Genomic DNA, 14,738 nt, shown 5'->3' on the forward strand with positions numbered 1-14,738 from the left:
GGCATGTACAGGTTTCGTGCACAGGCCCCTAAAATTTATAAAGGATTTCCTATTATCATTTTTCCATGCCCAGATTTCCTGGTTCAGAAAGAAGAGTATTCCTAGGGCAGGGGATATAGTGTCTGCCTGGCAAGTGTGAAGTCCGGAGTTCAATCCCAGGTACAAAAAAAACAACAAAAATGAGAGAAGTATTCATTAGGGTTGATACATAAAAGCACACTGTCAAACTCTAGAGCCACAACTGCTTTTCTCACTCATAGGGAGCATAATGCCAGTTCATGTTTTAAAAAAACTATTTACCTGTTCCCATCAATTTAAATCAATGTATGTTGGAATGCAGCTTTTGTAGCAGCCTCAGAGATAGCTGCATTCCTAACTGATACCAGCTGATGTAAACTTCAGTAGTCAGCGAATCATGGGTTCCACAGTGTAGGAAATGTAGCTAACCTTTTATTGAATGGAGGTCCAGGGAGGCAGACCCACACTTACCTTATGCAAGATTACTGCAGACATTTGTAGTATTTCCCTACCCTAGTGCATATGATGTAACTTTAAGAAGAAGCTTTATTGTAGGTAGGTGTCTGAGGATAACTATCATTCTGTAAAACCGAAAGCATTAATGTTTTCCATTAGCACACAGCCCATTTTGGGGGGCAGGAGATGGGGTGGTGGTAAGTAATATTATTACTTATTTCCGTATTTTCATGTTTCAGTTATAAGCCAGATGGAAGAGTAGTGAAACAAAATACATATACTAAGGACCTTTCAATTCATTTTCCAGGTATTATTGGTTGATGGCTGGATCAAGCAAGTATTGACAACTCTTTAGACTTCTTCTACAGTTACTTTTGTGGAAATCTTTGAACAGGTCAGAGTGGTGGCAGGGAAAGGCTTGTGTTTTATTCTGCTTCCTGAATTATTTGCTGTTATCTTGTCCTGGGCTCTCTGCTCTCCATAGAAATGTGTGGGCTGGGAATATAGACATTATCTCTTTAGATATTTGCTCCATATACAAGCTCTTATAGGCAGTTCCTTATCCTGGAGAAGAGGATTCTTTTCTCCTTTAAGAGCTTTCTCCTTAAAAGCAATGGACACATGATACTATATTTACAAGGGAAAAGAGAAAGGTTTATCAAACATCATAAACATTGCCGAGAACTTTCCATACTACCTTCCAAAATGGTTGTACTAATTTACATTTCCATGAAAAAGATACAAAAGTTCTCTTTTCTCCCTATCCTAGCCAACCATTCTTATCATTTGTGTCTTTGATGAGTCATTCTACACTTGATCTTAGCCAAAAGGCAGAGAAGCAATTGATAAGAGTCATTCTAGGGCTGGGGATTTAGCTCAGTGGTTCCACTGACTGCCTTGCAAGGACAAGGTTCCGAGTTCAATCTCTGGCACTGAAAAAAAAAAAAAGGAGTCATTCTAACAAATGGGAAGAATTATCATAGTGTGATTTTGATTTGTATTTCTCTGATGACTAGAGATGTTGAGAATTTTTTAAATGTATCCTTGCACCATTTATACCTTTTCTTTAGAGAAATGTCTGTTCAGATCCTTTGTCCGTTTATTTGCATTGTTTTCTTGCTTTGAGTTGTTTGAGTTTCTTATATATTTTGAATGCTAGCCCCTTATCAAATATATGGTATGAAAATTTGTCTTAGTTATACAAGTTCTTTCTTTGCTTTGTTAACTGTTTTCTTTGCTGTGCTGAAACTTTTTACTTTGATGGAATCCCTTAGTGAGCTAAAAACAGAATTACCATGTGATCCAGCAGTGTTTCTTCTGGGTTCAGATTCAAATAAATTCAAATATGTACATCTAAGAGAAATCTGTACTTCCATATTCACTTCAGCACATAGCTCAGATATGAAGCAGCCTAGATATCCATCAGTGGATTAACGGATTAAGAAAATGTGGTATATATACACACTGGAATATTATACAGTCTTAAAAAGAAGAAAATTCTGTCATTTTCTATTACATGGGTGGAATTGAAGAACATTTTACTAAGTGACTAAACCAGGCACAGAAAAAAATATTTGTGATTTCATTATATGTGAAATCTAAAAATCAATCTCTTAGTAATAAGAGAGTAGGAATGTGTTAGGAGAGGCTGTGGGTGAGGAAGAAGATGGAGAAAGGAAGATGTTGCTCAAAGGCTACAAACTCTTAAACTTAATACTGAATAAGTGTTAGTAATCTATTGCACTGCATGGTGACCACAGTTAGCAATAATGTATTGTGTATTTCAAAAACACTAACAGCACAGATTTTTAATATTCTCACCACAAATAATAAGTTGGATGTGTTAAATGGCAAGACTGAATTTTCTGCAATATTACGTAGATCAAAACATCACATATACCTCCTAAGTATACACAATTATTATTTGTCAATGAAGATATATAAAAATAAATAAATACATTAAAAACACACACATAAAATCATTGCAAAGGAAAGCTGCCTGTGGAAAAAAAATGAATGACTAATGTTAAGAAACCGAGGTCTTTGGGGGGAAATTATGCAAACCTAAAAGCTACTTTGAACTTCTTTTTACAAATTGTGTTAGTCATTTTCTCACATAACCCTGTACAGGTGTTTGGCTTCATGGTTTAAACAGCAAGTGTTCACAAAGCCCAGCTTAGTGGACTATCCAGCAGTGCTATGAAGTAGGCAGGCAGCTGTGCCGATAGCCATTTCGCAGATGGAATGTGCCTCATGAATGGCAAGGCTGGGACTATACTCCAGGCCCTCTGACTCATCTGTTACACCCATCATCATCCTGGATATCAGTTGTATATCTTTGATGCATTAGTGCCTGCAACCTTCGCATGTCAGTGATAGTGTGTATATCTTCTTTGCATTTTCCTTATAGCAATTCATAATGTATTGCTGTATCTCTAAACAAAGAAGAGGAAGAAATACTATATATATATAAAGAAAGTCTGAATAAATCTAAAGCATCTATAGTTTAGGTGTCTAATTTTGAAGATATATCTTAGGGATGATTAAAAAAAAGGTGTAAAAGTAAGGAAATTGAGACCTGGGATGTGACATGGGCTCATATTTACTTGGTGTTTTAGGCTCCTGTGTGTGTTATCTCTATGATGTGCTGACTACTACAAAAGCTAGGATTTTTAGGCTTGGAACAACATTAGCAATGTTCATTATGGGTAAGAGCAAGGTCTCGCCTTCGTAGTAATAGCACCTTAGCTGTGATCTCCACTTGCCAGGTGCTGTGAAAATGCAGTGCAATTGGAATCTTCTGTTACAGTGTGAGAAGTAGCCATAAGTTGGCTACTTCTACAATGAAATTTGACTATTCTTGCTTTTGAGGGGAGGAGGCCAGAATTTTAGATATGGAGAGAGATATGCAGAATAAATAGCAAGACTAAAAGGACTGAACACATATGTACTGTCAAGCACCAGGCTAGGATAGTTCTAATTGCAACTTCTAAACAAAGTCTGATGATGGAAATGTCAGTAAAACTTTAAAGGTTACAACTTGTATTTCCTAAGAGCAATATGAATTAGAAAAATTTCTATCTTAGGCAAAGGTGATGTTTGAAATACTTAATACTTAGCAAAGGATTTTCACCAATTAGCAGTGATGCTCACTGGCTACCACTCCAGCTTCTAAGACTTTAGACTTGTAGTGGCATTGGTTGCTCCCAGATCTGCCAGGCAAACAAGCGTAAATTGCTGGGTTGTGGAAAGGTCCAAAGATTCCTTGGGGAGGGAAGGGATTGATAGTGTATTGAAGAAACCTGGGAATGAGGCATGTTTACTCCAGAACCATGGTTATTTTATTTTAACAAGTAAAACTGACTATGTATGAACTTGTAATTGTTAGAATTCTTTAGAGTAACATAATTGATAGAAAAATATGTAATTATACAAGGGTATTTATTAAAAAGTTTTACAGGATCAGAGGCTGGATAGTCCATAATGGTCATCTGCACCTCAGAGAGTGAAAGGATCCAGTAGTTGCTCAGTCCAAAATTCTGGAAGCTTTACAAGAAGGATGAAGGTTTCAGCACCCATGCAAGGCTAGGGAGCTCTCTGGAGTCTCTACTGCAGGTCCACACTGAAAGGCTGAAGAAGCTGGAGTCTGATGTTCACAGGCTCTCACAGTAGCAAAAAGAAAAATGGAGCTTTTCACATGCAGGTTGACTTCCTCCTCTTTCCCTTTTCATTCTCTTTGGGCTGCAAGCCTATAGGATGGCGCCACTGCCAATTAGGATGGATTACCTCCTCACCCTTCTCCCGCAACACATACACTTTTCTGGCCTACATACCAATCATCTTTGGAACCATCTCTACAGATACATGCAAACCTGTGCTTTAATAATCTCCTAAGCATCTCCTCACCCAGTCAAGTTGACAATCAAGATTAATCATCAACCTAATCTGAAATTTAACCTTAGTTGATGAGGCAATTTTTAAATTGTTGCCTTGAATGGCAAAATCCCAGGCTCCCTTAACTCATTCTAATACAAAATTGTTGAAATAATGGATACACTTTATCAATAATTTCCCTTTATTATAGCAGATAATCAAAAGTGAGTGGAAATCACAGCAATTAGTAACAGTGTGCTCCAGGAAGCATGAAGCCTTCTAAAGCTTTCTCTTCTGTTTTCTTTTGAGAGTAATGATTTAGCCTCAACAGATAATTTGTCAGCATAGGCTCAGATATTCTCTCTGCATCCAGGAGATGCTTTTGGAATAAATCCATTAAATCACCAATATTTATAGAGTGCCTATAACTGGAAACAATGGTAGCTTAGAATTTTGGGAAGTCTGACTCCAAATTTTAGTCCCTTAGCATTGAATTGTTGAAAAACAAACATGGGACAGGAAAGACTTCTGGTACCAGTTGTATCAGAACAGCTAACCACAAGAAATAGATGGCATGGACTGTCCTCCCCTCTCTAAACATCCACATGCAAGTGGTTTGGGTAAAATTCTTGTGAACGCTGACACATTGTGAATGTGAGATGGTTTTGGTGCTGTAAGCATTATTTGTGCATTATCTGATGGTATTTTCACAATCTATATGGAAGGTCTGTAGATATTTTTTATGAAGCCAAGGAAATCTTTTTGTAGATTTTGATGCTTTTAGTGGCAGAGCTACTGCCAAGCCTATGTGATACTTCTGTACTAACTGCAGAATGATGGTCTGACATCTGAGAGGTCATCCTTGCTGGGCCTCTTTGTGTGCGGTCACCTTGCAGTCTCAGTATGTGGCAGGCCTTCCCACTGGATTCCAAGATTTCACACCATTCCAGAGCTGAGGTAATCTAGCATCCCTTGGGCACATGACAGAGCTATTCTTTTGAATGTCATGGTCTTGAAATATTAAGGAACTACTTTTATCTGTGGATTGATATCAGTCTTTTGGGCATCTGGGAGTTCTAGAAAGATCATTGCCCTGAAGGAAAAGTCAGACATGCGCTGCTTTGTCCCACTTTGTGCCCAACTCTTCATGGTTAGGTTACAACCTCTCCAAGACATAATTTCATTGTGTTAAATTGATGGTTAGAAGATTCTGACACAAGCAATCAGTGTCCTCGGGTGTTATTTCCATATTTCCAAATGTTAATAAAAACAAGACAATGATCTGGATGTTCATATGTGTTATTACTTAGTAAAATGTGGTTTTTTGGGGACAGTATTTTGAAAGTCATGAGATCCTATGATAGAAATTTTCAAAGCAATGCCTGAAGGGAACAAATTAGTGACCCACAGACACGATGATCTTCAGCTCACATCTTTGTATGCGGCCAGTGACCTGCGAACATTGATGCAAGCATTTCAAAGACAAGGCAAAGGAGAGATTTTTCAAAAACAGAGGCTATTTTATGGCTGTTTGAACTTAGACTTTTACTGTTAACTAACTATTAAAAGTTGAAGTGTGATCCAGCCCTGGCAGCATCGACATTGTCTGGAAACTGGTTAGAAAGGAAGATTCTTGGGCCCCATCTTGTGCCTATGGAGTCAGGAACTGTGGTGGGACCCAGAAATCTGTTTTTGTAAGTGCTCTAGTTTGAGCAGCACAGGAGGTTTGTAACTTCTCAGTGTAGCTTTATAAAAAGCTTCACTTGATTCTCAGCATCATCCCTTGAGTGTCACTTGGACAACTACATTTACTCTTTTGATATATAGTGGGCACTCAGATAAACTGAATCACACAGTCACTTTTAGATATTTATAATTATCTCTCAACATTCTCTATGTAGCATGCAAACATTGCATCAGTTTCTCCTTCACTAAGTTGACTTCAATGTACTACTTAATTTTGGAGGAAAAACTATCGCTCATGTTCTTTTAAGTCTTTTAAGATATTGGTTAGATGACTTAAATTTTTCATTTATTTCCTTATTTCATGCTCAAAAGGATGTGACTCTATTTAAGACATCTATCCTAAACATTTTAGAAAAATTTAAAAGGAAACATAAATGGTAGAGTACATATTAGTGGAATAAAATTTGGTTTGTTTTTGGCACTGGGAATTGAATCAGGGCCTTCACACTGAACGAGATCCCTAGCCCTTTTTAAAGTTTATTTTATTTTATTTTATTTTACTTTAATTAAATAACTTTATTATCAAACACACACATACAAAAAATTAAACCCACTCAAAGAAGAACAATGCAAGGGGAAAAAAACCTACAATAATATTCAAATACAGTAGAACTCAACCAAAACAAGACTGAAAAGCACTTAAACATTTTTCCATATAACTTAAAAAAGCATCTCAAACACCAGTAAGACACCAGAGGATGTGATTTGTTTCAGAAAGATCCCCAAAACCAACATTGAACAAACAATGATCTGGAAAAAAATCTTCAGTTAGTTAGCAGACTCCACATAAGTCAAACTTCTCCCTAATTTAAATTTTGATACAGTCATATGACACGTGATGGAAACATAATCTGAGAAATATATTATTAGGCGATTTCATCTGTGTGTATCCTTAATTACACTTTCAGTTTCTCACACTAGAGAAACTATTTGGTATTTACACGTGTGTCCTATTTATTTCACTTAAGAGAATGGCCTCATTATGCATCCATTTAGCTATAAATGCCTGTAGTTTCTCATTTTTTATGGTTGAGTAGTACTCCATTTTATAAAAAATGACTCAGTGTGTCTATTATTTGTATATAAAAAGGCTATTGTTTTTTGAGTGTTGACCTTATATCCAGCTACTCTACTGAATCTGTCAATTAGGTCTAGAACGCTTTTGACCGAGGTTTTTGGGTCTTCTATGTAAAGTATCATACCATCAGCAAATAATGACAGTTTCACTTCTTCCTTTCCTATCTTTATTCCTTTTATTTCTTTCTCTTTTCTAATTTCTATGGCTAATGTTTCAAGAACAATATTAAACAGGAGTGGTGATATAGTGGGCATCCTTGTCTTGTTCCTGATTTTAGTGTGAAAGTTTTCAGTTTTTGACCATTTAGTATGATGTCGGCTGTTGGTTTTTCATAGATAGCCTTAATCAACTTGAGATAAAGACCTTCTATTCCAATTTTTTGTAGCATTTTTATCATGAATGGGTGCTAGATTTTGTCAAATGCTTTTTCTGCATCTATTGAGATAATCATATGGTTTTTGTCCTTGAGTCTGTTAATATAGTGTATTACCTTCATTGATTTACAAATGTTGAACCATCTTGCATCCCTGGGATAAATCTGTCTTGGTCAGGGTGTATGATCTTCTTGATGACCCTCTGTATTCTGTTTGCCAGTATCTTGTTGAGGATTTTTGCATCAATATTCATTAGGAATATTTGCCTGTAGTTTTCTATTTGGGTTGTGTCTTTGCCTGGTTTTGGGATCAAAGTCACACTTGCTTCCAGGAATGAATTTGGAAGCCTTGCTTCCCTTTCAATTTCCTTGGTGAGTTTAAAGAGTAATGGCGATAGTTCTTCTTTAAATGTCTTGTAGAATTCAGCAGTGAAGCCATCAGGACTTGGACTTTTCTTCGTTGGTAAATTTTTTATTACATTTTCAATTTCACTCATTGTAATTGGGGTGTTTAGAATTTCTATATCTTCTTCATTTAACTTTGGCAATTTGTATGTAGCTAGGAATCTGTCCATTTCTTCTGTGTTTTTCATTTTATTAGAGTACAGGTTCTCGAAGTAAGAATTGATGATGCTTTGGATTTCTCCTGGATCTGTTGTGACTTCACCTTTTTCATTCTTGATTGCATGGATTTGAGCCTTTTCTTTCCTTTTTTTTTGATGAGGTTGGCTAAGGGTCTATCTATTTTATTTATTCTTTCAAAAAACCAACTCTTTGATTCATTAATTTTTTGTATCGTTCTCTTAGTCTCTATTGCATTGATTTCTGCTCTGATTTTTATAATTTCCTCTCTTGTATGAACTTTGGGTTTGTCATGCTCTTCTTTTTCTAGGAGCTTGAGGTTCTGTATTAGGTTATTTGAGTTTTCTGTTTTCCTAATATGGGGGCGTTAACTGCTATGAATTTCCCATGTAGAACTGCTTCCATTGTGTCCCATAGATTCCTATATGTTGTACTGGTATTATCATTTACTTGTAGAAACTGTCTAATTCTTTAATTTCCTCTGTGACCCATTGGTTGTTCAGAAGGGTGTTATTTAATTTCCATGTGTTTGTGGGAGTTTTGCGGTTTCTTATGTCATTGATATCCAATTTTATTTCACTATGGTCTGAAAATATACAGGGGGTAACTTCAGTGCTTTTACATGGACTTAGACATGTCCTATGAGCTAGCATGTGATTTATTTTAGAGAATGACCCATGTGCAGCCGAAAAGTATGTGTATTCTGATTTAAAGTTTATTATTTTGCGACAGGGTCTTGCTAAGTCACTAAGTTTCCCAGGCTGGGCTTGAACTTGTAACTCCTCTGCCTTAGCCTCCCAGAGCTCTAGGAATACAGTTGTGCACCACCATGCCTACCATAGCTCTTAGTGAAAAACTTTAAAAATGCAATTTAAAACTTAAAAAGGAAAAGAAAATTAAACAGAATCACGGTTCTTCTGCCCATCATCCACGGTTTGCTTGGATTTGTATATCAATAATTATACTTTGTAGAAATGTGGAATTTTGTTATACATGTTTTATAAACTTTTTTCTTAGCATATCTATATGTCTTAACCTATTAGTATATTTGCAAATATTCTTTTATAATAGTAATAGTCAAGGTTCTCCAGAGAAACAGAACCAATAGGATCTTCTGCTGTTCATATAGATAGATACATAATCTATGTCAATAGCCATCCATATCTGTCTATATCCACCTTGTCCTATCTATCAATAGATAGAAATTTATTTTAAGAACTGGTTCACATGACTATTGTGTTTTCCATCTAAAATGTCTCCCAAAATCTCGTGATTCAGAGGTAGGGCTTTTGGAAGGTGAATGGATCATGAGGGCTCTAACTTCATCACTGGAGTAACCCACGAATGAGATCATAATTTGATGGAATTGTTGGAACACAAGGGAAACTTAGGAAGGGGCCCTAGTTGAAGGGAGTGGGTCATGGGGAGGTGACCTTAGGTACTGTATCTTCTTCCTGGTCACATCTTCACTAGTTCTTTCTGACTCCCTCTGCTTCCTGGGGTTTCTTGATGTCATGAGCAGCTTTCCTCTACTGTAGCCTTCTACCATGATGTTTCTGTCTTGCCACAGGCCTAAAAGCAATAGAGTTAGTCAACCATGGACTGAAATCCTTGAAACCATGAGCCAAAATAAATCTTCCTTCCTGTAAGTTGCTTTCCTGAGTCATTTTGGTCACATCAGTGAAGAGCTGACCAACACAATTATGGAGGTTGATAAGTCCAAAGTTTTCAGGGAAGACAGCCAGCTGGAATTCTGGTGGAAAGATGATGTTGCAGTTGAAGTCCAAAGGCAGATTGCTGACAGAAGTCCCTATTCCTCTTGATTGGAAAAAGTGCTTTGTTTTGTTCTGTTCTCTGAGGGAGTGGCCTTTAATTGATTAGATTAGGCCCATCTACATTAAAGTGGGTAATCTCCTTTACTCAATGTCTGCTAATTTAAATGCACATTTTCTCTAGAAATACCTTCACAGTAATATCCAGGTGTGTTGACCAAATATCTGAAAACCATGACCTAGCCAAGTTGATGTATAAAATTAACCATCACAATCATAATATTTATAGTTGTATACATTTCATTTAATATTTGAACTACAGTTTCATCAGTCCCTTAAGACTGGACATTTAGGTCTCAATGTTTCTACCCTTATATAGAGCATCTCTGGACATTTACTCATTCTTCTTCAGGAACAAGACATACCATAGTGTGAAAAAGAATGAATGTTTCCAACTTCTTAAAGATTTGACTTCATATTTCCAAGTTGGCCTGCTGAGCTCTTTAGCCCTTGAATTACAACTGGAAAGCTTGGGAGGGAGAGCTGTGCTGGACCTGTCTTGATGGTTTCCTTTCTTTGTCAGCTTGTCAGACTCTGGGAACAGGCATGATGCTGAGCTCCTGGGCCACCTCCTCAATTGAAGAGGTCGCAGAGGCTTGTCCTGACGCCCTTCTCTGGATGCAGCTATACATCTACAAGGACCGTGAGGTCACCAAGCAGCTAGTGAAGCGAGCTGAGAAGATGGGCTACAAAGCAATATTTGTGACCATAGACACCCCTTACCTGGGCAACCGCTTTGATGATGTGCGTAACAGGTTCAAGCTGCCACCACAGCTCAGGTAACCATGCTCATGCACATCCTGAGCTGGATTGCTGATTCTCTGTGGTCTTTCACAAGCCAAAGGCTTTCTCTAGTTCCTAAGTGGGTGCTCATGGGAAATTAGTTAGCCACAGAAACATTAGTCTAGAAGTGTGCTTGAAAAGAATTGTGTCTAGGATTGATTGGCTCTGGGTTGTAGAGATAGTATCATTGCTAAATATCCACATAATCACCAGAGAATAACACCTCTGTAGTAGGTATCATGTATATTTGACCTATAAATCAGAGAAAGAAATTATTATGTGGTTGTGAAAGTCTAGTACATTTATATACCATAATACATTAAGGTTCCTGGTAGCACGAAATACCATACAGATGGATGATATGTGGGTTAGCCTGGGAAACAGCTTGTTATTGTTATTCTGATACTCTTTCTTTGGTCTATGAAATCAGAGAGCCACCGGTAGATTTTATTTTTAATTCTATTAGGGACAACTAAGACTAGAAAGGTTAAAGAAAGAGAAAAGAGTAGAGGTGAAAGAAGCCACAGCTTTTTTTGTGGGGGTGAGGTGAGACAAGGTCTCGCTATGTAGCTGTGTAGCCCAGGCTGGCCTTGAACTCACAGCAATCCTCCTGCCTCAGCCTCCCAAATGCTGGGATTACAGGTGTACGCCACCATACCCAGCTCAGAAGCCACAATTTTGATCCTTCATCATCTCCTTCTTTTGATAGTATTCCTCTTTCATGTAGTTCATCCACGGATCATTTTTCAGGGATTGTGGATTTATTCATTCTCTCAGTCACCTTAGCAAAAACACCATATCAAATAATCTAAAATTGAACTGCAAAAATCTTATCAGATTACTCTGTCTTTCTACTAACTCTGAATTGTTGTCCTTTTCCTTGCAGTACTTAAGGATTAGAATCAACTCAATGGAGTTTACTGAGAAAGAGACCAATTTCCCTAATCTATTTACCTCTTTTAGCCATGGTTATTTCCCACCAAAATTATCTTGGGCCAATGTGTGACTGATGTGTGGTAGTCCTGAGGGCAGTAACTGCCATAACGCAAATCCAACTCTCAGTGGAGGATGTCTCCGCGATGAATTTCCCAGCAACCGTCAGAGTGGGTGAGAGAATGAGAAAGGCCTTCCTGGGAGCCCAGCCCTCATTCCGCAGGGACCTTGCATACTCTGCTTCCATTTTCATTGTATTTGGAGTAAGTAGGACTAGGAAGATTGGAGAGATAAAGCAGGGAGACAAAGGTATTCACCTATAAACCTACTCTGCTCAGCCTTCTAAAAGAGTCCAAAACTAAAAGATTAAAAATCAAATCAGTATTTCATACAATGAAACGAAGTTGTTGGAATGTAGGGATTTTTATATGTATTATTGTCAGAGTAGGGTGTAACTCACTCAGCACATGAGTCATAACCATAGATAGTCTTGCATAAAAGCCACATAATTGTCATTTACTTCTCTATACACATATGTGAGTATGAACTATTACACATAGAATCTTATTGTTGAGCCATATGTAAATTAGCAGTGCAATACTGATCCTTCCATGCAGGGTTAGGATTTTATTTCTGTCTGTAGTACCTACACTGAGCCAATGACAGACAGAGAAAGTATTCTCCCTGCCAGAGTTGCCAATAAACTGCTCTATGTATCCCAGATGCAGGGTTACCCAAACACTCTGTTTTAAAAGGATATAAAAAGAAGAAAGCCCCTGACATGATCCTATACCTTGCCAAATTAATCAGTAAGCAAATGACTTCAAATGCCTTAATAAGTAGTCTGTACTTATGTCATCTCTGTATTTTGACTGACAATTATTTTCTGTCTGTTTTCCACTGTCTTGGCTTCTGACAGGAAACATTCCTCATTATTTCCCTCTGGCTTTTTGATAAAGAATTTGCCATCATTTGTCCTCTTCCCCCACTAAACACAGCAATAATAAATGATAGGACAGGGTGTTTTGTTTGTTTGGTTTTTGTTTTTGTTTGTTGTTTGCAGCTTTAGAAGCTTATGTGCACAGCAAGAGCATGTTTTACGGAGGTGTCTAACTAGATGCGTGAGATGACAGAGAGTCATTCATTCTGGCTGGTGCTCTCCCTCCTTCAGTGCTGGGGCCACTCGCTGAGGACCGGGAAGGCCGATTTGCTTTCTCCCTTTCCTCTGCTTCTGGGCTTCTACCCAGATGACGTAAAGGACCAAGAAACAAAAGACCCCTTTCAGCTGCTGTGTGCACAGGAGTGGCCATGGCTCCCCAACCTGGCACATGTCCGGTCTAAAGATGATCAAATAATGAGCAACACATCCAGGTTACGGGGAACTTGGGAAACACCCTGCAGTTGGTGCACCCCGCCCCCTGCCACGTTCACTGGTGCTGTTTGTCCTGATGGACTTCAGGGAAAGCCAGTGCCTCTTGTCAGCTCCTCAGTGGCCCGCATTCAGCTCCCGAAGGCAGAGCCCATTAATGGGATGTCCAGGCTTCCGCTGGAGGTCACATACACCCTAAAAGCTCATCTGTCACAGCCTGATATGAAATCAGTTTCTGTCTGCAACTGACCTGACTCGTAGAAGGTGAAGCCTGGCTTCTCAGAAGTGAGGTTTGGCAGGCAACGGAGGCAGGAAATCCAGAGGAGAATGAGTCGGTAAAGCAGTGTGCTCCTTCCAGCCCATGCTACTTCCTCTGCCTGGGTAGGGGGAGGGTCCCCACTGTTGGCATCTGGGACCAGCAAAAGTTCAGTCATTGGGTAATCTCCACTTGGTCTATCCTTGAAACACACATATGTGTGCACATCCCACACAGCACAGAGGTGCCTGAAACTGAGGGAGTGTGAGGGGAATTCTCTGCTCTGGAAGGAACAAGGAATGAAGGCAGTTCACTGCACTGTTGCTTGTTGAGGCTTTGAGGCAGGGGCCTTTTGCTTTCACAGTATTTTACTCTCCATTAAGATTTAGCTTTTCTGGGCAGGCCCAAGGCAGTGTGATGAGAAGAGAAGTAGTTTTTTGATCACTGAGTAAGATCAGGGTAAAGCATGGCTAGGTAAACACTCTCACTGATCAGTGTAGTGGGCTGAAGGTGTCCACTGTCCACGTCCTAGTCCCATGAACCTGACCCTTCACATGGCAAAATGGACTTTGCAAATGTGATAATTAATAGTCATTGTTTTACCATAGACATCTTAATGTATTGAAAAGAAAGACCTTTATAAGAGGGAGGCATCAGTTTCAGGGTCAGAATAGCAGAGGAGATGATAAAATCAGAAGTTGGAGGAATGTAGCCAGGAGTGGAGTGGGGGAAGCAGGTGATCACTAAAGCTGGAAAACAAAGGGCTGGGTCCTCCCCTCCCACCTGCAGATCAAATGATGCCCCAGTGACACCTAGAATTCAGTCCAAGAAGACTTGTCTTAGACTTTTGACTTTCAGAACTGCAAAATAGATCTGTGATGTTTTAAGCCTATTTTTAGCCATTTGTTACAGCAGCAGTCAAAAAAGAAATATGTATCACTGTTAATTTTCTTCTCAAAGTAGCTTCTCAATGAGGTCAGCCCTGATTATCATATTTAAAAATTTCAACATGAGTCTCTGCCAGCTCACATCCCTCTTATTCTGCCCCACTTTTTTTCTCTGTTTTGCATATTACTTATATTCCAACAGGCTCTGTAATTTACATATTGATTAAATTAATCATAGATAGGACTTTTGCTTGTCTTATTTACTGGTGTATCCTAAATATCTAAAACATTAGCACATATTAGGTACTCAATAAGTGATTGTTGGATCAGAAAATAAAAACGTACTAGAACATGTGAGATTTTACCAATATACTATAACCTAAGAAGATATTGAACTCAAAATATATATCTTGTGCTTGTCCTCCAACTACCTGGCCACCTTGAGGAAGAAATCATCAGAGCTGAGTTCTGAATATCAATGTTTTCCTAACCACAGAATTAAAGGGTAGTGGCTCATGTACCTATCCCGTACAGGTTCTGAACTTCTCTCTC

General features: G+C 38.4%; 1 protein-coding gene across 6 annotated transcripts in view; it reads left to right on the plus strand.

Moving 5' to 3' along the window:
* Hao1 (hydroxyacid oxidase 1) overlaps window positions 1-14,738 on the plus strand; it is a 142,214-nt gene that overhangs the window by 19,547 nt on the left and 107,929 nt on the right. For all 6 annotated transcript variants that reach the window (XR_015441970.1, XR_015441968.1, XM_087188675.1 and 3 more), the window contains one exon: window positions 10,482-10,737. Coding sequence is in view for 4 of the 6 variants with exons in the window: in XM_087188675.1 (XP_087044801.1) it covers window positions 10,482-10,737 (256 nt within the window). In the remaining 2 variants the exon portion in view is untranslated. The remainder of the gene's footprint in view (window positions 1-10,481; window positions 10,738-14,738) is intronic.

Source organism: Heterocephalus glaber, unplaced genomic scaffold (genome assembly GCF_053883595.1).
Source record: "Heterocephalus glaber isolate CG9 unplaced genomic scaffold, H.glaber_assembly_v1.0 deba00001532, whole genome shotgun sequence".
In the NCBI taxonomy this organism is placed as follows: Eukaryota; Metazoa; Chordata; class Mammalia; order Rodentia; family Bathyergidae; genus Heterocephalus; species Heterocephalus glaber.